The sequence below is a fragment of the Coenobita brevimanus genome, chromosome 23 (genome assembly GCF_032717465.1).
Source record: "Coenobita brevimanus isolate Jiangsu-jjx chromosome 23, ASM3271746v2, whole genome shotgun sequence".
NCBI classification, from domain to species: Eukaryota; Metazoa; Arthropoda; class Malacostraca; order Decapoda; family Coenobitidae; genus Coenobita; species Coenobita brevimanus.
This window is the reverse complement of record NC_136976.1, coordinates 71,863,182-71,887,148: the sequence shown is the minus strand read 5'-3', so window position 1 is coordinate 71,887,148 and position 23,967 is coordinate 71,863,182. Positions and strand designations below refer to the sequence as shown.

The following is a 23,967-nucleotide window of genomic DNA, read 5'->3' as shown; positions in this document are numbered from 1 at the left end:
GGTAGAAATAAGAGGCAACCGGCCAAAAGAGTTCAGAAGATAAAAAATGAATGTAAAAACCGAATATCATTTTCAGCATGGACATGTTCCTCCGCTGCAGCAAGAAGCCAATTGACGACAAGCACCCGTTCCTTGTGACTTTCAAGCGCCTGTGCCCCGGCAAGAACCATGAGGACGGTTTCATGTTGCAGATGTGCGAGGCAACACCACAACCCAGAGTCTTCAAGTCACACCTGCCATTCTCCCTTCACCACCCCAACCTGCTTGATAAGATTAAGGTAAGTATCTGGCTGCTTCTGTCTCTCTTTCACCTCCCCCCACACACACCCATACACACCCACACCCACACACCTGAGCTGCAAGTCATCACATCACTGATTTTCCTTCAAGAACCACCCTCACCTGCTTGATACGGCTAAGGTGCGGTTCTCTCTCTCTCTCTCTCTCTCTCTCTCTCTCTCTCTGCAACAAAACATGCCAATACTATTGTCATCCCCTCACAAATATCCTTTCGGGAATTTAGCCATTGTAATGATAGTAGTCAAAGTTTCCCATCGGTACATAAACGCAGCATTACTAGCAATACTATAACTTATGTTCCTAACTGTGCAATCGCCATCAAAAGTTCTGTCACCTCTTCTGCCTCTCTCCATGGACTTTTTAAATCAGTGTTGTAAATCCGCGTAAATCAGGGTCGTAAATCCACGTAAATCAGAGTCGTAAATCTGCAACAACTAAGACGCATGACACCGACTTGTGGCTAAATAGTGCCAGAGAGAGAGAGAGAGAGAGAGAGAGAGAGAATAGGTTGGAAAAAGGAAGTAATTAATTCATATCCCAGGTGTCGACCCTTCAACCCAGGACGTGTTTGTTTGTTTTCTTGCTAGTATCGGACGCCTTTATCCAGCAGACGAGGGGCTTGTCGAAGAGGAGAAGACAGGCAGATACAGCATTCTTATTAACAGACTTTCTGAATGTAAATAAAAACCGCATGAAAGTAGCAAGAATCGTTAAAAAAATACTTTGTCGGATTGAATGCGTTTAACCTTCATTAACACAACCCTCAGGGGATCCAGGTTAGGTTAGGTTAAGTTAACATAGATTAGGTCAGATTAGGCTTGGTTAGCAAGGTTAACTTTGGCTAGATCTGTTAAGTTTCACTCTGCAACAAAGTTTTATATATCACTGAAAGTCATGCTAGGAACTGTGTATTTTAAGTTTCACTGCCACCCCCTTCAGGTGATCTACGTGGCGAGGAACCCCAAGGATGTCGTTAAGTTAGGTTGTTAGGTCAGGTTAGGTCACGCCAGGTCAGGTAAAGCAATGTAAGGTCAGGCAGAGGGGATGAAGTCAGGGTAGTTAAGGCGAGGTCAGGCTAGGCACACCAACATACTGATTTTAAGTATATCGTCAACCAAAATCCATGTCCGCAACTGTACATTTAACCTCAACTACCCCTAGTCTCAGGTTATCTACGTGGCTACGAGCACAAGGATATGGCCAGGTTAGGTAAGGTTACTTTAAGTTAGATTTGGTACAAGAATCAGGTACAATAATGAATGCATGCAACTGTACATTGAATCTAGGCTGCCCCTACTTTCAGATGATCTACGTGGCCAGGAACCCCAAGGACGAACTCAAGTCACGTTAGATTAGATTAAGTTAGGTTTGGTTAGATTCGGTACAAAAATGAGGTCCAGCCTTAAAGTGTTCAGTTTTGCATTTTAACCTACACTTCGTCTACTTTCAGGTGATCTACGTGGTCAGGAACCCCAAGGATGTGGTTGTGTCCTACCATCACCATTCCCGCCTCCATGATCTCCACGACTATGGGGGAACCTTCCATGATTTCGTCAAGTACTTTGTGGATGATGACTGTAAGATAACCACCGTAATTTTAGGCTAACACCACCACTGCCACTGCCATCACCGCCTCCGTTACCATCACCATTATCACACCACGACCACCACCGCCACCAGCATCACCACCACTACCACACTATCACGATTACCACTATCACCACCACTACCACACTATCACCATTACCACCATCACCACCACTTCCACACTGTCACCATCACCATCACTACCACACCATCACAATTACCACCACTGTCACTATCACCACCACGACCACACTGACACCATCACCACCACAACCACATTTTCCATAACTATTACCACTACCACTACCACAACTATCACCACAAAAATAAATTCCTGGTATGAAGTAAAATTTCGGACTGTGGTCTAAGGCTCATCGGGTCAGGAAACGTTGCATCGTAGGCTGAAGTTGTCCCCTCCCTTTCGTCCCCCATCATCCTTTCGGGGGATAGGGGGAAGATGAGGGACGTTTGCAGAATCGGACAATAGCTCTATGGGTGCCACCACGTGAAGGCGTCCCTCTCCGCATACTAATACTTTAAGCCATTTCAGCTGAGTGCACTAGTTTTTCCCTTCCCATGATGATGATATGTCAAAATGAGCTTTATCTATCCATTTATCTATTTCCGGAGTGGGCGACCACAGACAAATCGCCTCCAAGTCATACTATCGTCCGCAATCAGGCTGCTCTTCCTCCAGCACACACACACACACACACACACACACACACACACACACACACACACTCATATCCCTCTCCCCACAGTGATGTACGGTCCCTACTGGTTACACGTCAAGGATGCCTGGGATCGGCGTCACCACCCCAACCTGCTCCTCCTTTTCTTCGAGGACCTCAAGAAGGACTACATGGGGGAACTTCGGAAAATCGACAAGTTCCTGGGCGCGAACTTGAGCGAGGAACAGCTGCGGAACGTGGCCAAACACTCCAGCTTTAAGGAGATGAAGGGAAGGAAGGTGGCGACGGGGGTGAAAGAAGAGGAAATGGATTACTACAAGCCGGACGTGATAAAAGAAAACGGTGGATTCTTCAGGAAGGGTAGAGCCTATTGTTGATTTTTAGTTTTTTGTATCGATCTGTAATGTAGTTTGTCGTAGTTTCTTGTATCATACTGTGTTCTATTGTACTACAGTTTTGTGCTCTGTTCTGTATTTTCTTGTTCTCTACTTTCATGTATTGCTCCGTACTGTTCTGGGTTATGCTGTACTGATTTTTTCTTTTTAGTTCCATATTGTATTGTTCTCTTCTGTACTGTTCTGCTTTGTATTGCATTTGTATTCTTGTTCTGGATTTTTTTTTTTATCGTATCGGTCAGCTTAACCTCCCTTATCTCTCTCTCTCTCTCTCTCGTAAGGCCACCAAGGGGAAGTAAGGAGTCTGTCTGTCTTTACATGTACTGGACTACTGAAGCTTCTTTGCCTTAAAACTCCTTCTCATAATCGCTTCTACCATTAACTGTATATCATGTACTGAATGGGCGTATTTACTACAAAATATACAGGCATTGATGAGCTACAAGCATTAATAAGCTGTAAATTCCAAAAGGTTAAATAATTCCAGAAGACACTGGAACCAAAGCGACGAATATTTTTTGGAACGATTGTACAGTATAGGGTGGTCAAGAATATCCTGATTTTCACCCTGACCTGACAACCGATTCTCTCTCTCTCTGCAGGTGAATCAGGGGACTGGAAGGGGAAGCTGACCCCGGAGCAGGAGGCCATGGTGGACAAGTGGACGGCTGAAAAAATGACCTCCTTCGGGATCAAATTCACCTACTCTGTGTGGTGATGGAGGTCAAGCTGGCCGTAATCCTCTCTCCCCCTCTCCTCCCTCCCTAAGCTGGCCGTAATTCTCTCTCCCTCTCTCCCTCACCCCCCTCTCTCTAATGTGACACCACTGCGAGAGTTAATCTTCCCCCGAGCAATATATGAATATAAATTATTTTACTCTCAGCAGTTAATGGTATAGTAGCTTGTTATTTCTTACCATGGATTATCAAGACTGTGTTAGTGCTGTCAATATGTTCATTTTCATTTTTACTCCCACTACCACCAGACGATTTTACTGGAGAGAAAGGGAGCTGGAGGGGTTATTTTAAAGTATAATAAACCCTTCAAAACCTCCAATACGTCTCCCCCAAAAGGAATAAAATAGCTTAGGGAGACGGATGCCTTCACGTGGTGGCACTGGTATATCCGGGCGGCTCAAGTGCCTGGTTATACAAACGTCCCTGTGTTCCTTCCCTATCCCCCAGAAGACGATGGTGGACTGCAGGAGAAGGGAAACTTAAGCCTGCAGTCCATCGGGTTTGTTTCAGATTAGCTTGGAGTTTCAGCTACTACAACAACAACAACAACAACAACAACAACTATTACTACTATTAAAATTACTGTTACTACTATTACTACTACTACTACTACTACTATTATTAAAATTACTGTTACTACTACTGCTACTATTATTATTAAAATTACTGTTACTACTACTACTACTATTACTATTACTACTACTACTACTACTTCTACAACAACAACTACTACTACTACGGATTACGGCTGAAAAATTTAATGCCATCGAACGAAAGAAATCAACCCTTTCCCTCCAAGGACGCATTTTATCTATTATTCTAGCATTCTATTTCTATTCTTAGAGAGGATGTCTAGGGTTAACGAAGGCTGGATCTAAACCCTCATGAAAAAATCACGCGATTTATTTGTGAATGTGAAGTTAATATCCTTTTGCACGTTATTTATGCACAGTATGGCGATATTGGAGGAATTAATGAAACACTGAGGACAGTATGGTGTAATAAACATAATAAATCGCTTAAGAAAAGGTGTTAAGGGACCTTCTTAACCAAGGAGATTACAGACCCTAGACTTTTCTGACCATGAGAGGAGTAAAAAAACAAACAAACAAACAAAAAGATAAAAGATGCCAAAAGCAAAATATATCGCTTAGGAAAAGTGTTAGGGTGCTTCCTTAGCAGACGAGAATACAGGCCCTAAACTTCTTCCAACCATGAGAGAGCAAAAAAAAAAGTACATATCAGATAAGAAGTATCATAAACAAAATAAATCGCTTAGGAAAAGGTGCTAGGGAGCTTCCTTAACCGATGAGAATACGGGTCCTAGACTTCTTCCGATCATGAGAGGGGGAAAAATGTATATATCAGATCAGAGGCGAAAGATTGAGAAAAACGCAAGTAACGATGATGCCTGTGACTATGCAACCTCAGAGTTAGATTTCATTCTCTCTCTCTCTCTCTCTCTCTCTCCTTCATTCTTCCTTTTTTCTTTTTTTACCCTTTTGTGCATTTTTAAGACTCATAAAAACAAGACTGAACTCACCCCTTTCAGCTCCCTAACATCTCTTCCTAAGCGATTAATTTTGTTTACTCCTTAGTATCCTGTCATTTAAATCATTCCAATACCATAACTGATGATATACAAACTGATACTACCTAGCAGTATGAAGAAATAAATCGCTAAGGAAGAGGTGTTAAGGTGCGATTCCACCGGGACAACACAGGCAACATTTTTTTTTTATGCGAGGAAGAAGGAACCAAAGGCCATGAGCCCACAATAAAAGTTCCCTCCAAGAGTAAAACAAAATACAAGAGAGAGCCAAATTCATGATCCATTCATTTCGAGATACCTGGACACACTGCGTTTGAAAGACTGGAGATCATACACAGCAGGAAATACAGAGGGAGACAGTTCCAGAGTTGACCTGTTGCATAAATGAAGGACTGGGAGTCGCATGCGACTTGCCTGGCTTTCAACATGTATGTTGAATGCGACATTCAACCATGAGACATGTTGACTGCGACAAGTCAACATTGTTGTTTCATGTTGCATGCTACATGCCAATGTTTATGTTGATTGTCACAAAACCTTTTCCACCGATTCAACAAAAACCGAGCCAGTTGTCAACACGATGTAACAGACAGACTGATATGTAGATAGACAGAGCTTAACAAAAAATATACAAATAGATATCGTGTAAAACACACACACACACACACACACACACACACACACACACACACACACACACACACACACACACACTGCGAATAACTTATAAAAAAAGGTTTGAATGTATAGAAAGACGAGTGCTGTGTGCCCGCCGTCAAGAAAGCACGAATGCAAAAATTTGCTGAAGTTCCGTACCGTAGCTTAACAAGAGACAGGATAGAGAGAATAATGTAACAGATGAAAGATTTGCTAGTGTTGACACAGTATTAGGACTGGCGGACAGAGAGAGAGAAAGGGGGGGGGGGAACGGAGAGAAAAGTAGGGAAGAGAGAGGAGAAGCGACAAAAGTAGAGAGAGAGAGAAAGAGAGAGAGTGAGTGTTCTTGGCTAATCCCCGCAGTGCATCTAGTTTAGCCTGGTTATTCTTGTATTGTTCCAAGCGTATATCCCATAGAACAAGTTTTCTATATTCTTCAATCAATTCTTCGTTTTTTTCTTGAGACCAATGCACCTTGCTGCTTTCAACATGGAATCCTTCCCGCGACTGGTGGGAAGGCGGGCAACACTAGGCAACAGGCTAACTCTTGTCGCATGCGTCACGTTCTACGGGCAACATGTTGCCACCTGTTGCATGCCACACAGTCGCATGCTACATGTTGCCTTGTGTTGAAATGGTTGGAACACACTTGGCCTATGCGACAATGTAGCATTTTTTTTTTTTTTTTTTTTTTTTAAATAACAGAACGGAGGAAGGAAAAACAAATGGAGAAAAAAAATTATCCATACACCAGATTACTGGTGTCCTCTGTTCACAAAATATCTGTAACAGTTAGACTTGAACAGTTGTAGGTTGAAATTTGAAGGAAAACAACTCTGGGGAAGCGAGTTCCAGAGAGATGCAGTTCGGGGAATGAAAGAATTCTGATAGGCAGAAGTTCTGCAATATGGTTGAGTGACATTCCAGTCATGAGCGCTACCAGATGCCCGTGTAGCACGAGGGAAGGCATGGAGAGGTGGCACCATGGACGCAACTTCGTCTGAGCATTTGCCAAAAAAATATCTGTAAAATAATGCAAGGGAGGCAACATTCCTTCTTACTTGCAGGGAGGTAGTTTATATGTAATGGCAGGGTTGTTAATGATTCTAACAGCTTTATTCTGAATTTTGTCTAGTTGTCTTAATGCAACCTCTCCACAACCATTCCACAAGGGTGAGCAATATTCAAGCTGAGAGCGCACATGACTCTTATAAATTATAGCTAACTGCTCATCGGTGAAGAAGTTACGGACTCTGTACAATAATCCAAGTTTCTTTGAGGCGGTTTTAGCAAGTGATCTGACATGAGAGGTCCAGCTGAGGGCACTGTTAAGTGAGACACCAAGAATTTCAATACTTTTGGAGATGGGAATATTAGTAGCACTGAAGGTAATGTACGAATCTGGCAATATCTGTCTATTAGTAAACTGTATATATTTAGTTTTACTAGCATTAAAAGAGACAAGGTTGTTTTGTCCCCATTCACTGATTGTAGATAGATCTTGATTTATGGAGATGGCTGTACTGAGTTGAGAGGTAGAGATATTAGACTTTGTAAATGGATGTCTGAGTGTGAATGAACTATGTAGTGTTGAGTCATCTGCATATGAGTGAATGGGATTGTGAGTGACAGATAAGAGATCATTAATATGAACCAGAAATAGGGTTGGCGCCAGAACTGATCCCTGCGGCACGCCGGCGTTAACTGAGTGGAAATTCGAATATACATCATCTACTTTTACTCTTATTTTCCTGTCACTAAGATAAGAAGAAATCAAAGGAACAAAAGACGTTAGTCCATAGCAAGGGAGTTTGGACAGCAGGGAACGGTGCCATACTCTGTCGAAAGCTTTAGAGATATCAAGAGCTACAGCATGAGTTTCTCCATGTAGATCAATTGATTGATGGATGGTATGAGTTAGGAGATTGAGTATGTCAATGGTGGATCTTTCGTGGCGAAAACCGTATTGTCTATCATTAATTAAGTTGTTGGATTCAAGATGTTTAACAATATGCTTATTAATTAAAGTTTCAAATACCTTACCAAGAGAAGATGTGATAGCTATTGGTCTGTAATTGGAGGGGTCAGACGAACTTCCTTTCTTCGGAACTGGGTGGATATTGGCTTCTTTCCATGAATTTGGGAATAAAGAAGTACGTATGCATAGTCTGAATAATTTAGCTAGGACAGAGGCAAGTTCAGGGGAACACTTTTCAAAACAATTGGCGGAATTCCATCTGGACCTGGAGCTTTGTTGGTAGGTAAATTGTCTAGGATGGATTTTACAAATCTTGTCTGTATTTTAAGTGGGGCAATTTCGGGAGAATCAAGTTCCAGTACTGAGACATTCTGGCTGGTATCATCTATGGTAGAGTTTCTTGCAAAGGTACTAGCAAAGATATCTGCTTTCCCATGTGGGTCATTTGTAATATTGCCATCTGAAGATTTTAGTGGGGGAATGGAAGATGACTTGTTAAAGTTATTATTGAAAGAATTAAGAGTTGACCAGAATATTCTATTGTCATTAGGGTTGTTAAGTAGTTTTGATGCTTGCTTTTGAAGAAAGTTTGATTTAGATAGATTTAATACAGCTTTTGCATGATTTCTAGCAATTTTAAATTGGGAGAGTGATTCAGGTGTTTTTGATTTTAAGTAAGAGTTATATGCTAATGACTTTTGGGCTGTTGCTCTGGCACAATTGCCATCAAACCATTTTGGAGAGTTTGATCTTTTAGTGAATTGTTGACTTGGTATGAATAAATTCATACCAGCTAGTATTAAGTCACAAATGTGGGACTGGGTAGAATTGGGATCACTAGAGAAGAAAGACTGCCATGGAACATCAGCAAGATAATTTCTAAATCCATCCCAGTCTGCCCTGTCAAAGTTCCATCGGGTCACCCTGACAGGTTCGGAATGGGGAGGTGTAGGAGGGTTAACTAATGAGGCTTTGATGAGATTGTGGTCAGAGGATCCAAGTGGTGACAGTACCTCTATCCTGTATTGATCTGGATTATTTGTCAAGAATAAATCCAAGAGATGGGCATTATGGTCAGGATTATCAGGTATTCTGGTAGGTTGCTTTACCAACTGGGTGAGATTAAACGATTCCGCAAACAGCTCGCCTTCTAGACCAGCCTCGTCAGTCCGGGCAGAATGCAATAACCATTCAACATTGTGTATGTTAAAATCACCCAAAATGGTAATTTCATTGCCGAGGGCAAGGTCAAGGTTACTCAACTGAGTGGATATGGAATCAAATACACTGGGTTCCGAAGAAGCATTGGGGGACCGATAAACTACACAGATATATTTGGTAATGTTTTGGCAATTTAATTTATATAATGAGTAATCAAAACTGGATGAAGTGAAGTTTAAAATAGTATCAACTGCATATTGGGATTTGATATAACAACAGGTGCCGCCCTTGTTTCGAAAGTTTGTAAGGAGATGGTAACCGGGAAAACAAAATGGAGATATATCGGTAGAGGGTGAGATTTGTGGTTCTGTGAGGAAAAGGGCTAAAGGGGATATGGACCGAAGGAAAAAATGAACTAAGTTTAAATTTGTGGATAGGCCGCGGATGTTGGTAAAGAATAAGGCCGCACCATCACCTCTTCGCCGACGAGCATTCCCGGAAATAGCAACAGTCGCTGCCGGCACAGTCGCTTGATGGCGACCGGGAGGACCCTGTGCCTCCAGCCCTACCCTGCCGGTGGTGGCAATCCGAGGTACCACCTCATTTGATTGTAAGATTGCAGCGGCCATTACTATAGATGTGAATAGAAGGTGTGATATGTTATGCGCATGTAGTGTGGTGTAGACAGTTGAAGGTAGAGGTATTATGAGAGCATGCTGGCCTACTCTCTGTGTAAATGAATGCACTGAAAATGTTCAGAAAAGGGAGATGGTCAGGATCAAGTCCTGAGGGCTGGTGAAACGGGAGCTTCAGCTCTCCCTATCACCAGCTTGCCATCAACCTCGGGAGTACTGCCACATGTTGCCAAAATGTTGCCTCGGTGGAATCGCGCCTTTGGGGAGCTTCCTTAACAAACGACAGTACGAGCCCAAAGCCAGTCTACAGCCGCGTTTTTGTAGTCCAAGTTGACGGATCGGATTCGAAGTCATCTTCAGCAAAACCAAGCTGCGCTGATTTTGTCGGCCTAAGTGATAACGAAGCCCGGCCCAAGCATTTGTCATCGAAACCAAGACCGTCTTCGTATCTCACCCAAGCGCGGTCGGGAGCAGTCTTCGAGCAGCTTGGGCAGAGTGGGAGTGGCCATCAAGGACAAGTAGGTGATAAATACCATTAAATTTGCACGATGTACATAAAATTAGGCTGCAGGTGGCCAATATTAACGACATATAGAGCCAGTTCTGCACAAATAGGCTACGTCTAAATTGCATATTCGTCGTATGATCTTCGGCTAACCCCTCTGTTTACACTGCGATCGGCAAGTGTAATTTTTCGGCTCTAGGTATCCTGACTTTTTGCGGATATAAACCAAACGCCCCAAGACGCGCTTCGAATCCCACTTCCAGCCTGGACGACAAAAACGCTGCTACAATTGAAAGAGTTGCGCAGTTCCGTCAGATGAACACATACTGCACTCCCTCAGCTGGCAAAATCAACTGGGGTACAAAGAATATAAAATGTGGTCCTCGTGGTGAATGGACAAAGTGCTTTTGCTCAAGGTTATGCACTGAGTCACGATAAGACAGCCGTATACATTAACATTCTCTCTCTCTCTGTCTCTCTCTCAGGTTGTGTATAAGACTTTTATTATTACTGATCCTCTCACCAAACACCTCACAATCACACAAGTCAATATGAGAGAGAGAGAGAGAGAGAGAGAGAGAGAGAGAGAGAGAGAGAGAGAGAGAGACTAAATTATTCATGACTACTGTATAATTCGCCACTTTAGGTCATTATCCATAAACATAAACTGTTTATAGGATTGTGTATATACTTCTTTCTTTACCTTATACTTTGTGGGACCCATGTAGCTGGGCGGATTAGCTTTCTGGTTATACATACCTCCGTCAACAATTCCCTATCCCTTGAAAGGAGGAAGATGGAGGGTAACGGTTCAAGCTTTTCAGAATTTTGGGATCACAGCAACAAGAGCAACTTTTATTGTCATTAACAACACTTTACAACGATACCAGAGTGAATTTTAAAAGTGAATAATCTTAAAAATAAAAACTACTGATACTAATGAACCGAAAGGGAGACCATTTATCTTAAAAAAAAAAAAGCAGAATATTTCCTTTATTGAACTTTCCTGTTTTCTGGTGTTTTTTTTTTTTCTTCCATTGATATTTTTTCTTTAGTTCATTTGAGTGTTCTGAGGCCTCATTTGTTGTGCAAATGAAAAATAGCCATAATATGACTACGACAATCTTGGGCCTACTCTAAATGTTTAACTAAACCTAATCTAAACTTAGCTTAACTGTACCTAATAATTTAATCTACCCTAACCTAACCTAACCCAGCATCCAGTTGGGAAGTTGGGAAACGAAATCCACCTTTCAGTATGTTGAGCAAGATTCGGCAATATTCATTTGCACAAAAAAAAAAAAAAAAAAAAAAAAACATACAGGCATACACTATATGATAACACAAATCCACTGGGTATGGTAAGACTGCCCGCTAAAGAAACGACAGTAAAGGATACAAATACCCCTAAAAGAAAGGATCCTTCATAACTACGTCCCCTTGGCGGTGTGTTTATAAATGCACTTCGCACAGTATTATCGTCTTGGTCTCTGTGCCTGGTCATGGTTACAGAGTCAGCTGACATGAATAATCAGAAGCACTAGTTTTAATATCTCAAAAGACTACACTAACATTAAAACCAGCAAGTATGAAAATAAAAACACGGTATTAGGAAAACTTTACAAGTTAGTCTGCTTTTTTGGCGGGCTCCGGTAAAAAAAAATGGCGATCTAAGAGGGGAAGCTTTTAGAAATCGTACTAAACTTTATGAGGTGCTTGCTGGTATCTGGTTACTCCATGAAGGTCGAGGTGGGGGAGGGGCGGGTTCACACTCTATGCTGACTTAACACTAGGCGTCACACATAACCAACGCCATTGTGTGTGCATACAGCTGCTTGTGTGGGAGTGAATAGGGACATTCTAGCGGTGTAACCGTGCATATAAACAGGTATATGTTTCCACTCCTTTACCCAATTTCTTATATACTGCGTGGACGGCTTATTCAGGGTTATCAGTCTCCTACATTTATTTACTTCCTACTAGTCACACTACACCTGTAATGGTGCCAGTAGCCTGTAGAGGTCATTTATAAGTTCTGAGTAAGACTTCCCTTCACTCACTTGTCGCCTAAAATAAGCACAATTTTTGTACTTTAATATTAAGGCTCCATGAATGCAGTGGGCGTGAGATTGGATTTGAACTGCCCGCCATCTGTAACTCAAATACCCGCGAACCTGACGTCACTGTTCTTCCGGGGTGACAACGTCCCGCTTTCCCCTCGATTTCCTAAAATCCTATTAAAACTAAATTGTTAAAAGCAGACAAGTGCACGATCACAATCGTATTCGATAACCCTTCCTCTCATATTAAATTCATACTACCAAATTAGCTAAAAGAAAGGTTGGTAAATGGAAATTTTCGTTCGTCTCATCCCTGTTGCGGGCTCCCCTCGCGGCCTCTCACCTCCGTCTATAACACGAACGGAGCTGGGCAGGCAGGAATCCTTTTCACATTCATACTTCCCAAGGATTTGTAGGTTATTTTGCCCTCCTAAAGAGGTTAGTACTTACATATATATTCCTCACAGACACATGATATGTAGTCTGAAGTAGTTTTAGCATAAAATGACAAGTGATTTACAAGAGAAATGAAGTGAACGGCATGTTGGGAAAAGCCTTTGTTCACCGTGGCAGTGTTATGTCAGAATAATTCCTGTATGCTAATTTATAACCAGTGAATACATTCCATGTGGTAACTGAATAGAAGTTAATGATTACATTCCTATGGTAAATGAATAAAAGAATCTCTACCTTTTCAAGGTCATGTGGGAAGATAACGGAGTTGAAGGGGTAATATTACCTAATCAGTATAACTAGCTCATAAATTAATTTCTTTTCACTACTCTTTGCTAACTTTGTAATTTGTACTTAGTTATTACTGTTAACTTGGGATCACATATATTATTTTACTAGTGTAAAATAAATTCCAGGACACTGGTCCTGGGGGAAGAAATGCCCGAGTAGAGAGATGTGTCGGTGGATACCTCATAGTTACCTCGCTATACTACCTCTGAGCCCTACCTCATGCACGCACTCACCCATATCTTGAGTCTCCCTAGTATTTTTCAGTAGTGGTGGTCCTAAGTAGGCAGGAGAATGTGCGTGCTTAACAAGATTATAGCCCAGACTTTAATAAGACATAATTATAAGTTAATTAGCTGCTATTTTACCATTTGACCTTTGTGCATGTCATAACGGGAGTTGAGGAAACGGGTTGTGCTTTTCCTTGGTATTCAGGTGGCAGTAGGCATGAATGAGAAAACGATGCGTCGTCGACTTAAAATTCTCTACCCCATTACACTGGTTGGCAGCGGTGTGGGATGTGAGGCGGGGCTTAGAGGGCTATGTTGTTGACAGTATCTTAAACCTTATATCCCGGGGGTGAGTTGTGTGTGTGGTTCGCGGGCTCCCCCTAATGTTGGCCTTCAGTGTGTGCCACGCTACCACGTGTGTTCGAAACTGACCAAATTAATCACTAGGGGAACAAAAGAATGATGTAATGGTGTGTATAAAAGCCCGCGTTGCCTAGAGGCAGTGTGGGGATCCCCTCTCTGGCTCAGTGGAAACGTGCGCGCGTATAATGCGCGGGGGCCTGAGATCGAATCTCGGCCAGGACTGTGATTAAGTTTCATTCTTTCCATTACACATCCACACCAGCAGACTGAGCCGTCCTCGCAATACGTAAGTTGCTAGTGTAGCACTATTTATGAACCGCCATGCTTCTGGACGGTGTTATAAAGAAATATAAGGTAGAGAGAGGTTTGGGAAATGCTTGTAATGTTTGTTGATACTCCATTTGTGTGAAGATAAGAGGACTATGGGAGTTGCAAGGCTTGGTATGTGTGTGTGTGTAAGAGAGAAAATAAGAAGTAAAAGTAGATATATTAAAGATTAAAGCCATAGTCTTCGAATGGAATGAAGTTATGCAGTACATAGTGAAATCGAATGGTGAACCCTAGAGAAACTGACTCAACTATATTCAACAGGCTGACAATGTCCTTAGCGAGCGGACACAAGGCGGTGGAGATGGAAGGCGAGGAACTGGCTGAGCAGACAAGACTCTTCTCGGGATACCAACACGGCATGGTCCGTCTCAGTCCCGGTGGTTGGGTCTTCCCGTCACCGTACAAGAACTTCGCTGACAAAATCTACAACTTCAAGGTATCTACACTCATCCACGTTGACCCGCGATCAAGAGGTCCCAGGCTCGATTCTAGTGATGGCGAACTAAACGGACACTAGAAGAATCATCAGAGTGCAATACCAGCGCCCACTAACTGGTCTGAGGGAGAATATCTGACCTTGACCTTTGACTGCTCAGAATCGAATCCCTTCCTTCTTGCCTTACCCTCAACCCTTTTGCCAAGTTTGGTCTAAATCGGATAACATTTCGAAGTTGATTTTGTGAGGTCAAACTTTAACCTATGCCTGTGAACTTGACCTTTGACCTACTGGTCTCAAAAACAAGAAGTCAATCCCTTGACTGACCCTCAGCCCTTCCACGAAATTTGGCTAAACACAGATCAAAGCTGTTTGAGTTATTTGGGTAGCTTAATCTAGCCTTGTGAACATGACCCCTGACATTCTAAAAAAAAAAAAAAAAAAAACAATATCATTCTCTTCGCCAAGCCTAGACTATTCCAATGTGTGGTTAAAATAAGATCAAAATAGTTTTAGTTAATTTGCGCACACACACACACCACATGCTGGCTCAATGGTAACGTTCTCTCTTGCCATCTGGTAGATGGGAGTTCACGCCTCACTCAGAATGCAAAAAGTTTCACTGACAAAGTGGGTGGTTACTGTCCTCCTCGAGCAAGGGGACGGGTGTGTCTGTGTGTGAAGGTCACAGCCTTGCCCTTGGATCGGACTATGAGCTCTCAACTCCCTTCCGGGAGGGTTAAAGATAACGATGACGACCATCCTGACCGACCCGGAGAACTAAACACACACACACACACACACACACACACACACACACACACACACACACGAACAAAAACAACACTCCGCTCTCTACTTGAAGCGCAGGTGAAACGTTGCACTTGACTCTAAGGTGTTACTCGCCTTCGTGGAGGCGATAGGCAAACAAAAATATATAAATGAAAATAAAAACAATTCCTCCCCTTTCACCAGTACAGGCCGAGTGACGTAATAGTGATGACGTATCCGAAATGCGGAACCACGTGGATGCAGGAACTAGTGTGGACCATGCGGAACAACCCCGACCTGAATCACCCACTGGCCGATCTCCCCGTCATGGCACGATCACCATTCCAAGAGTGAGTTGAGGAAAGACAGATAGATAGGCAGACAAACATAGATAAATGGGTGGATGGATGGACAGATAAATAATGACAGATGGATAGATATTGGCAGATGGATAGATAGACAGATAGATCAGACATAGATACATTGATGGATACTCTGATAGACAAATATAGATAGATAGATGGAGAGATATACACAGAGACTGGGAAATATTTTCCCCCAGAGCAGTTGCATACTCTACTTTTAAAATAGTCGTCCCTGGTTGGAGAGCAGAGGAAAACCTGAGATCGTTAATAACTATTCAAGCGGTTTTTACATCCCAGAAATTATGTTGTCTTTAATAATTCTTATTACTGATAAATTAAATGCTACTGTGTTTGACCATCGTGGACAACTATATTGTAAATACATGTAATTACTTGGGAATTTCCACTGACTAAACTGCGTCTGCGCGTTAGATGATGTGTCCGAGGATGAAAGGGCCCTCAGATTAAAGCAGATGTAGTTTTAACAAATTTGCATTGATAATTGGAATATTTGTTTTGGCTTTAGTTTAATTAAAACTAAGATTAATTAGATTTGCCCTGTATAATTATCATGATATAATCTAACTGTATTTAGTACTGTAATTAATTAATAGCTGGCACCGTCAAATTCGATTGGAAGAAGCTAGCCATTTTGACTCTGGGTCAGTTGCAGTTGAACTTCAAAGCTTGGCAGGTGAGTTGAGGAGTTGGCCGGTAGTAGTGGGAGTTGGTCGGTAGCAGTGGGGCGTGAATAACCGTGCACGGCGGAGTGTGAAGACGACAAGATACGAGCGACAACATCGAGGGAAAGTGATAGCCATGGTTAAGGGCCAGATGTGATGGTTCCATGTCCGGTGAGGCTATGGTTGTCTGACGCGTCAAGACACGGGGGATGTGTTCATCCACCGCTCGGCCATCGTCTCCCCAAACCCTGCCCACCGTGTGCCTTCAATTGCGGCTGGTGAAGCGGTTGAATTCGTCACGGTGGAGGGTGACAAGGGTCCTGCAGCTGCCTCTGTCACCGGCCTAGGAGGCCAGGCAGTGCAAGGCTCTCTTCATGCCCTCCTTCATCGTCAGCGCCGTCCTCACCATTAGTCTGCCTTTCCTACATCCTGTCTCCACCATCGTCATCATGTGTATGGAGGTTGCTAAGGCTTTCTCGGCAGGGGATATGGCAGTCTTTGCCTAGCGCCTGCCTGCCATCTTCCGGGCCAATGGGCTCCGTGCCATCCAAAACCCAGAGTCTTTTTCCTCCTCACCCAGGGTGCACAGGAAGCCTGGGAGGAGGGCCTCCCGCCGTCATCCTGGTCCCCCAGCGACCTCCACCACCTTGATCCCGAGAGTGCTGCAGTTGCAGCTCTCAACTCCCCCAACGAGGATCCGGTTGTCAGGGTGAGCCGTTTCCCGCCAGTCAGCCTCTTGGGCCCTTTCTGAGGTGCCAATGGAGGGTGGGGATGCTGCGCCCTCATCACCTCCTGTGGATCAAGAATCTGCCGCCCCTGTGTCTCCTGTGGTGCCTGCTGCCATGGCTCCTTCCCCAGTGGGGCAGGCATCAGAGGGTTCCCAGCCGTCCGCCTCAGGCCGGCAACTTACCTGGGGCGATTTTTCATCACTACCCCAGTCTGGCCTTGACCTTTTAGAAAGACAACTACACCATTAGTGAGACTGTGCACCTCTAGGATCTGACACAGAGGGGTTCAGCAAGGGGGAATACCAGACGGCTAAGCTCTCCTTCACCGAGCTGCGCCGGGGATCTCTCCAGGCTATCACCGACCCTGACGTCTATAGGATCCTGTCGTACACCCTTGGGGTTGTACAGGCTCACATCTCCAATCATGACTCGGATGCTGCCTCCAGTTCTACCACAGTTTGAGGCAGCCCTTAATCACCGGTCCTGCAGACATTATGATATTATGTTTTCTGCTCACCTGTTTTATGCATGGTGGACTCTGTATATATCTGTATGTGTACGGTATGGTGGACTTTGTATATATGTCTGTGTCCAATAGACTAGTTGGCTTAATGGCCACATTATGGCCAATAGCCATTAATTAAAAGAAAAGAAAAAGAACTCACTCTGCTCCTAGACAAGGTCCAGGCACGTTGTACTTACGCACCTTAAGGACACTTGACAGCCCAAGCAACCGACAGAGCAGCAAGCTCATCGTCATCTGCTGTCCGACTCTTTCTAACTAAGTAACCTTTACGAACTGGCCAGTTCATGGAGAGATTAGCTAGGAGATAGGAGAGTAATAATTAGGCGAGTTAAGGTGTAGGTTACAGTACACTTAAACCTAGTAAGAGACTTATATACTACAGAAGAAATTTTTTACTGCAGTATTATTGGTGCCAAGTGGGGACCTATGACTTGTTTACTTTACTTCAAAAATTTACTAGAGACAGACTGTTAGATAGATGGATAGACAGACAGACAGAAAGTAAGAGATGGGTGCATAGAGACAACAGACATATTTGTACGTATCTACGAGTATCTACCTAGAGAGAGAGAGAGAAAAAAAAAATGACGAGAGTAAATGAGCAAATGAAAGGCAGACAAAAGCAAACACCCGAACTTCTCACGAAACTCCCATGTGGTCCTTCACAGTATGGACATGTTGCTTGGAGATTTGGCTGAGGTGACGAGTGACAACAATCCATTCTATGAGGGATTCCGTCTGCTGTGTCCCGGCAAAGATCCCGCTGATGGCCTTATGCTACAGTTGTCCGAAGCTATACCAGACCCAAGAACCATCAAGTCACATCTGGCCTTCTCCCTTCACAATCCAGCACTTCTTGATACGGCTAAGGTAAGGCTAGATACACACACACACACGTCATACTGTACCTACACATCCTCAAACCACATCGCACCCTCCATCACCCTCTCCATCCTTCTTACATTCCTCACTCTGTATAAATTCTTCAATACGGTGATAGAGTTTTGAAATGTTATTCTTGTTACTTCTAGACTACTGTAATAAATTTTTGGTTAATTTCCCGTACTGAAGGCTCTAGGTAACCCCTCCATCCTCCCCCCCCTGTTTGAAGTTTTGCCTCAGTTGAATAAAATCATCTGAAGATAGGAGGTAAAAAAATAAAATAAAAAATAAAAATGTCACCAGATTCAGAGGGACAAGTAAGTTAAATAAGTAGGAGTTTTCATTTTCATTTTTAAAATTATGAAATGGCTACTTCAAACATTTAAATCTTTAGTCCACATGTGTTTTACTGGTTTTACTACTGCAACCAAAGGATCAATTTAAGTTTTTCTCTCCCCTGCATGATGCAAGTTAGTACAAACAACACCATTGCTTTTTCTAGTGATGTATGTAGCCAGGAATCCAAAGGACGCGATCACCACTTCTCATTATCTGTTTTAACTGATCAAGAAAACAACTAACTTCAAACCAGAAATCAGTTTAATCTCATCTCTCCCCCATATAACACTAACACCACCACTATTCTTTCTAGGTGATATATGTGGCCAGGAACCCAAAGGACGTGATCATCTCCTATCACCACCACTCTCGACTGATCAAAGTGCATGGTTTCCGGGGAGAGTTTGAGGATTTTGTTAAGTACTTTGTGGATGATGACCGTAAGTCAGTTTATTCTGTAGTGTAATCTGTGAAACTCATCACTTACTTTTTTTTTTTTTTTTTTTTTTAACTCAGACTCTTACGATTAGCTCTTAGTTGAATAAAACCGTCTAATATTAATCTAAAATAAATGCCAAAGTTGCCCCCACCAATACAGAAAATGACAACTGTACTTAACTCTTTTCATATTAACCCCTATGCCCGTGTTGACGCGCTTGTCGTCTTTTGGGTCTGTGGGTGGCCCCAACTCATTGACGTGTTTGTTGTCCATAAAACACAAAAACTTTCATCAGAGAAAATGTTTGGCCGATTGGCGTCATTTTTGGAGGTGTCATTGTTTGACTAGCGCTTGTCAAAAGTAATGAGTTGGCAACTATGGGTCCCAGTGCCGGGAAGAGAGTGGACTGGTTATTCAGTACCAAATGACCTGTGAGTGTGAGAGGTACTGTGTGGTTTGGTCCTTTAAATTTCCACTCGTACCTCACGCCCCAGCCATGCAACATATTTTATTATACCAATAGTGCTTATGTATAGTTGTTGGGCACTGTTGTGATTAGATTTGGTGTTTGCAATAGGAAGTTTGGTGTTTGTGAAGCATTCCTGGTCATTATCAGCCATTGGCCCAACAAAGATTGTGCTACTGTTTCTAATCAACTATACTGCCTCTACCTTGCACCAAATGTGAGTATTCAACCATAAAAATAATGAGAGTGAATCATGAGAATATAGTGTGCATATCCAGTGTACAAGGAATTGGTAAAATATGTGAAAGGAGCTTTGAGGAAGGTAGGAAACTGCTGTATAGTCACGATATGGCATGGGTACACCGTAGTTTTTCGCATTCTTGAAACCTATGAGGCCTAGGATCGCTGTTTTGGCTGACATGAAAACCATATATATATATATATATATATATATATATATATATATATATATATATTTTATGTGAGGAAGAAGGAACCAAAGGCAACGAGCCTGCAAAACTGTTCCTTCCAAAAGAAAGACAAAATACAAGAGAGAGCCAAATTCAAGATCAGATCATTTCGAGATGCCTGGATACACTGTTTGAAAGACGAGATCATAGGAAGCAGGAAATACAGACAGAGGGAGTCAGTTCCAGAATTGACCTGTTGGACAAATGAAGGACTGGGAGTAATGGTTAACTCTTGCATTAGAGAGTTGGACAGAAAAGGGATGAGAGTTTGCTGCTAGATGGGTGCTACACACCCGTCGTAGAGGTGGAGGAATACATGCAGACAGTTTAGAGGAGCAGTGACCATTGAAGTAGCGACAGAAAAGAGATAAAGATGCAACAGTGTGGCGAAGAGACAGAGGTTGAAGGGAGTCAGTAAGAGGAGGAGAGTTACTGAAGCGAAAAGCCTTTGACTCCACCCTATTGAGAAGAGCTGTATGTGGGGAGCCTCCCCATACATGAGAGTTGTACTCCACGCAGGGGCAGATAAAACCCCTGCATAAAGTCAACAATTGTGCAGGAGTAAAGAAGGAATGGAGACGGCTTAGCACACCCAGTCTCTTGGAAGCAGATTTTACAAGAGATGTAATATGATCTTTCCAAGAGAAGTCCTGAGTAAATGAAACCCAAAGCATGTTAAAGGATGATGCAGGATTAAGCTGAATATTATTAAACATTAGTGGGTATACCTGTGGAAGATTTTGTCGGGTTGATAGGTGGAAATATATACTGTATATATATATATATATATATATATATATATATATATATATATATATATTTTGTCGGGTTGATAGGTGGAAATATATATATATATATATATATATATATATATATATATATATATATATATATATATATATATATTTTGTCGGGTTGATAGGTGGAAATATATATATATATATATATATATATATATATATATATATATAATGTCGATGCTGATAACGATAACGATGATAATGAGGAGGAAAAAGATGATGATGATCATGATGAACACTCCTAACTCCTCCCTCCCCACAGTGGTGCACGGTCCCTATTGGCTACACGTGAAGGAGGCTTGGGAGAAGCGTCACCACCCCAACCTACACTTCGTTTTCTTCGAGGACCTCAAGGCGGACGTGATGGGGGAACTCAGGAAGCTCAATGCCTTCCTGGACACCAAGCTCACTGACGCCCAGCTCACCAATGTTGCCAAACACGCCAGCTTTATGGAGATGAAGAAACGCAAGGCCCTCGCTGGTGAAGATGAAGCTGAGATGGAATTTTTCAACTCAGAAGTGGTCAAGAAGGACGGTGGCTTCTTCAGGAAAGGTATGTGTTACTGTGTGTTTACCTGACGAGACTGCGACACTCCTTTCTATCTACTTGTCTATCTATACCGTGTTTTTCTATCAGACTATCTATTTATCTTCAGGAAATGTAAGCAACACTACTGTATTTACTGACGACACTGGCCCACTTCTTCAACTTAAATAATAAATTTTGATTGTATAAAATTTGATTAACCTTGGCTGTGAGAAGGAATGAGTCTCTTCCAGGTGTGAACTGGGAGTGTTTGGGGCCTGAGGGGAAGGCTGCTTAGTGTCCCTTTTAACTATATAAATACATACATAAACATAAATATGCATACATACATATATACAAATATACACAAGCATACATACATACCTACAAACATACACAAGCATACATACATACAGACATACACAAGCATACATACATACATACATACTATAGAATATAATGGCACTGATAAGCTACTGGCAATAATAGGCAGTAAATTCTCTGTCTATGTATCTATTCCAAATGGTTAATTCAGAAGACCTTGGACTTGCAGTGACAAATGATTTTTGGAACAACTGTATGGTACAGGGTGGTCAAAAATATCCTAAATTTCACCCTAACTTGACCACCGATTCTCTATCTCTCTCTCTGCAGGTGAATCAGGGGACTGGAAAGGCAAGCTGACCCTGGAGCAGGAGGCCATGGTGGACAAGTGGGCGGCTGAAAAAATGACCTTCGGGATCAATTTCACCTACTGTGTGTGACGTTGGAGGGGGTCAAGCTAGCCATAATTCTCTCTCTCTCTAAAGTGACACCCCGGCGAGAATTAGAAGAATCTATGACTCACACATGTATAGTTGACAAAATTATCGATCACCTTTTTAGCCGAAGATTTACGAAACTCTTCCATAGCAGTCTGAAAAGTTTGTTGGGTTCCAAGTACCGCATAGCTGTTTCAAAATTCACTGCTCACTGTCTCACTACTTATTGTTATGGGATGGTACAGTATTTATGTCAGCGAGTTTACATGACCTAACCACATCCATCCCCTCCATGTTGACGCGGAAGGAGTCAAAGGGAAGTACATATATATAGTTATCGTCCTCTTTATAGCCGATCTCTCTCTTTACATAATACTCTTTATCTGCGCCCCATATTAATCTTCCGCCGTGCAATATATTAATACAAATTATTTACTCTGCCGTTAATGGTGGTAATTATGCTTGTTATTTTTTACTATGGATTATCGAGAAATTATCATCCTCTTTATAGCCACTCTCTCTCTCTTTACACAATACTTACTCTTTATTTGCGCCCCACATTAATCTTCCCCAGTGCAATATATTAATACCAATTATTTACTCTGCCGTTAATGATGGTAATTACGCTTGTTATTTTTTACTATGGATTATCAAGACTATTAAAGATGTCACTGTCGATTTTTATTTTTACTCCTACTGCCAGACGATTTTACTGGAGAGAATTATGAAACAGGAGAGGTTATTTTAAAGTCTTCACATTAACCCCTTCAATGTCTCCCCCAAACTAAATAAAATAGCTTAGGGATAGGGGTGCCTTCATGTGGTGGCACAGGTATATCCAGGTGGCTCAAGTGCCTGGTTATACAAACATCCCTGCGTTACTTCCCTATCCCCCCAAAAGAGGATGATGGACTGTAGGAGAAGGAAAACTTAAGCCTGCAGTCCACCCGGTTCGTTTTAGATGAGCTCGGGGTTTCAGCTACAACAGCAACAACTACAACTACTATTATTACTAAAACTACTGTTACTACTACTGCTACTACCCCTACTACTGCTATTTCTACTGCACCAACTACTACTGACTATGGGCAAGAAAATCTGAAATCAATCCCTTCTCTCCAGAGACGCATTTTTTCTATCATTATTATTCTATTTCTAATCTTAGAATGGATGTCTAGGGTTAATGAAGGCTAGATCTAAACCATCCTGCAAAAAAAAAAAATCGGATCGAAGAGGTTGAACTGTTTTGAAAATGGGCGTGTAAAATTTGTAATAAAAATTCTAAGTATAAAGAGAATATTATTACCCTATTTACTGTGCTAATTTTAATGTGAGATGATGGTCAAGTGGTTAGGGAAGTGGTCTGCTACACGAAAGGACGCGGGTTCGGTTCTAGAGTGGGGTAAGGAAGAGTTACAATCTGAAATTCACTCAAACAGGCTTTACTGATTTTCTGAAGAACCTACCGAGAGAATGAAAATACTTGTTCCAACAGTTTCTCCTACCTGAATAAAAACGTCTGTGGTATTTAGAACAACTAACTAGATTGGTTCCGACCATGAAAGGGGGTAACTAACACACACACTGCTCGCTAACACCTCTTCCTTAGCGATTTAATAATATGTGTGGTTCATATCCTTTTGTACGTTATTTATGCAGAGTATGGCGATATTGGAAGAATTTATGAGACACTGAGAAGGACAGTACGGTGTAATAAACAAAATAAATCGATCTGGGAAAGGTGTTAGGTTTCTTTTTCAACCAACGAATATACAGACCCTAGACTTTTCCGACCATGAGGGGGGGGGGGAAAAAGTAAATCGGGTAATAAACAAAACAAATCGCTTAG

The 23,967-nt window shown here is 42.2% G+C and overlaps 4 protein-coding genes across 4 annotated transcripts in view; 3 read left to right on the top strand and 1 right to left on the bottom strand.

The window, feature by feature from the left end:
- LOC145393024 (CD109 antigen-like) overlaps positions 1–23,967 on the bottom strand; it is a 150,721-nt gene that overhangs the window by 16,152 nt on the left and 110,602 nt on the right. The gene's annotated exons all lie outside the window — the stretch shown is intronic.
- LOC145393019 (sulfotransferase 1C4-like) overlaps positions 1–23,967 on the top strand; it is a 62,936-nt gene that overhangs the window by 3,465 nt on the left and 35,504 nt on the right. The window lies entirely within an intron of this gene.
- LOC145393023 (sulfotransferase 1A1-like) lies at positions 156–23,371 on the top strand. Its single transcript, XM_080267346.1, has 5 exons — positions 156–278; positions 1,751–1,877; positions 2,652–2,942; positions 3,580–3,700; positions 22,130–23,371. The coding sequence occupies exons 1-4, from the start codon at positions 183–185 to the stop codon at positions 3,693–3,695; spliced, it is 630 nt and encodes a 209-aa protein (XP_080123472.1). The 5' UTR covers positions 156–182; the 3' UTR covers positions 3,696–3,700; positions 22,130–23,371.
- LOC145393021 (sulfotransferase 1A1-like) lies at positions 14,188–22,139 on the top strand. The gene is made up of 6 exons (XM_080267344.1): positions 14,188–14,362; positions 15,338–15,483; positions 18,104–18,305; positions 18,970–19,096; positions 21,094–21,384; positions 22,012–22,139. The coding sequence occupies exons 1-6, from the start codon at positions 14,195–14,197 to the stop codon at positions 22,119–22,121; spliced, it is 1,044 nt and encodes a 347-aa protein (XP_080123470.1). The 5' UTR covers positions 14,188–14,194; the 3' UTR covers positions 22,122–22,139.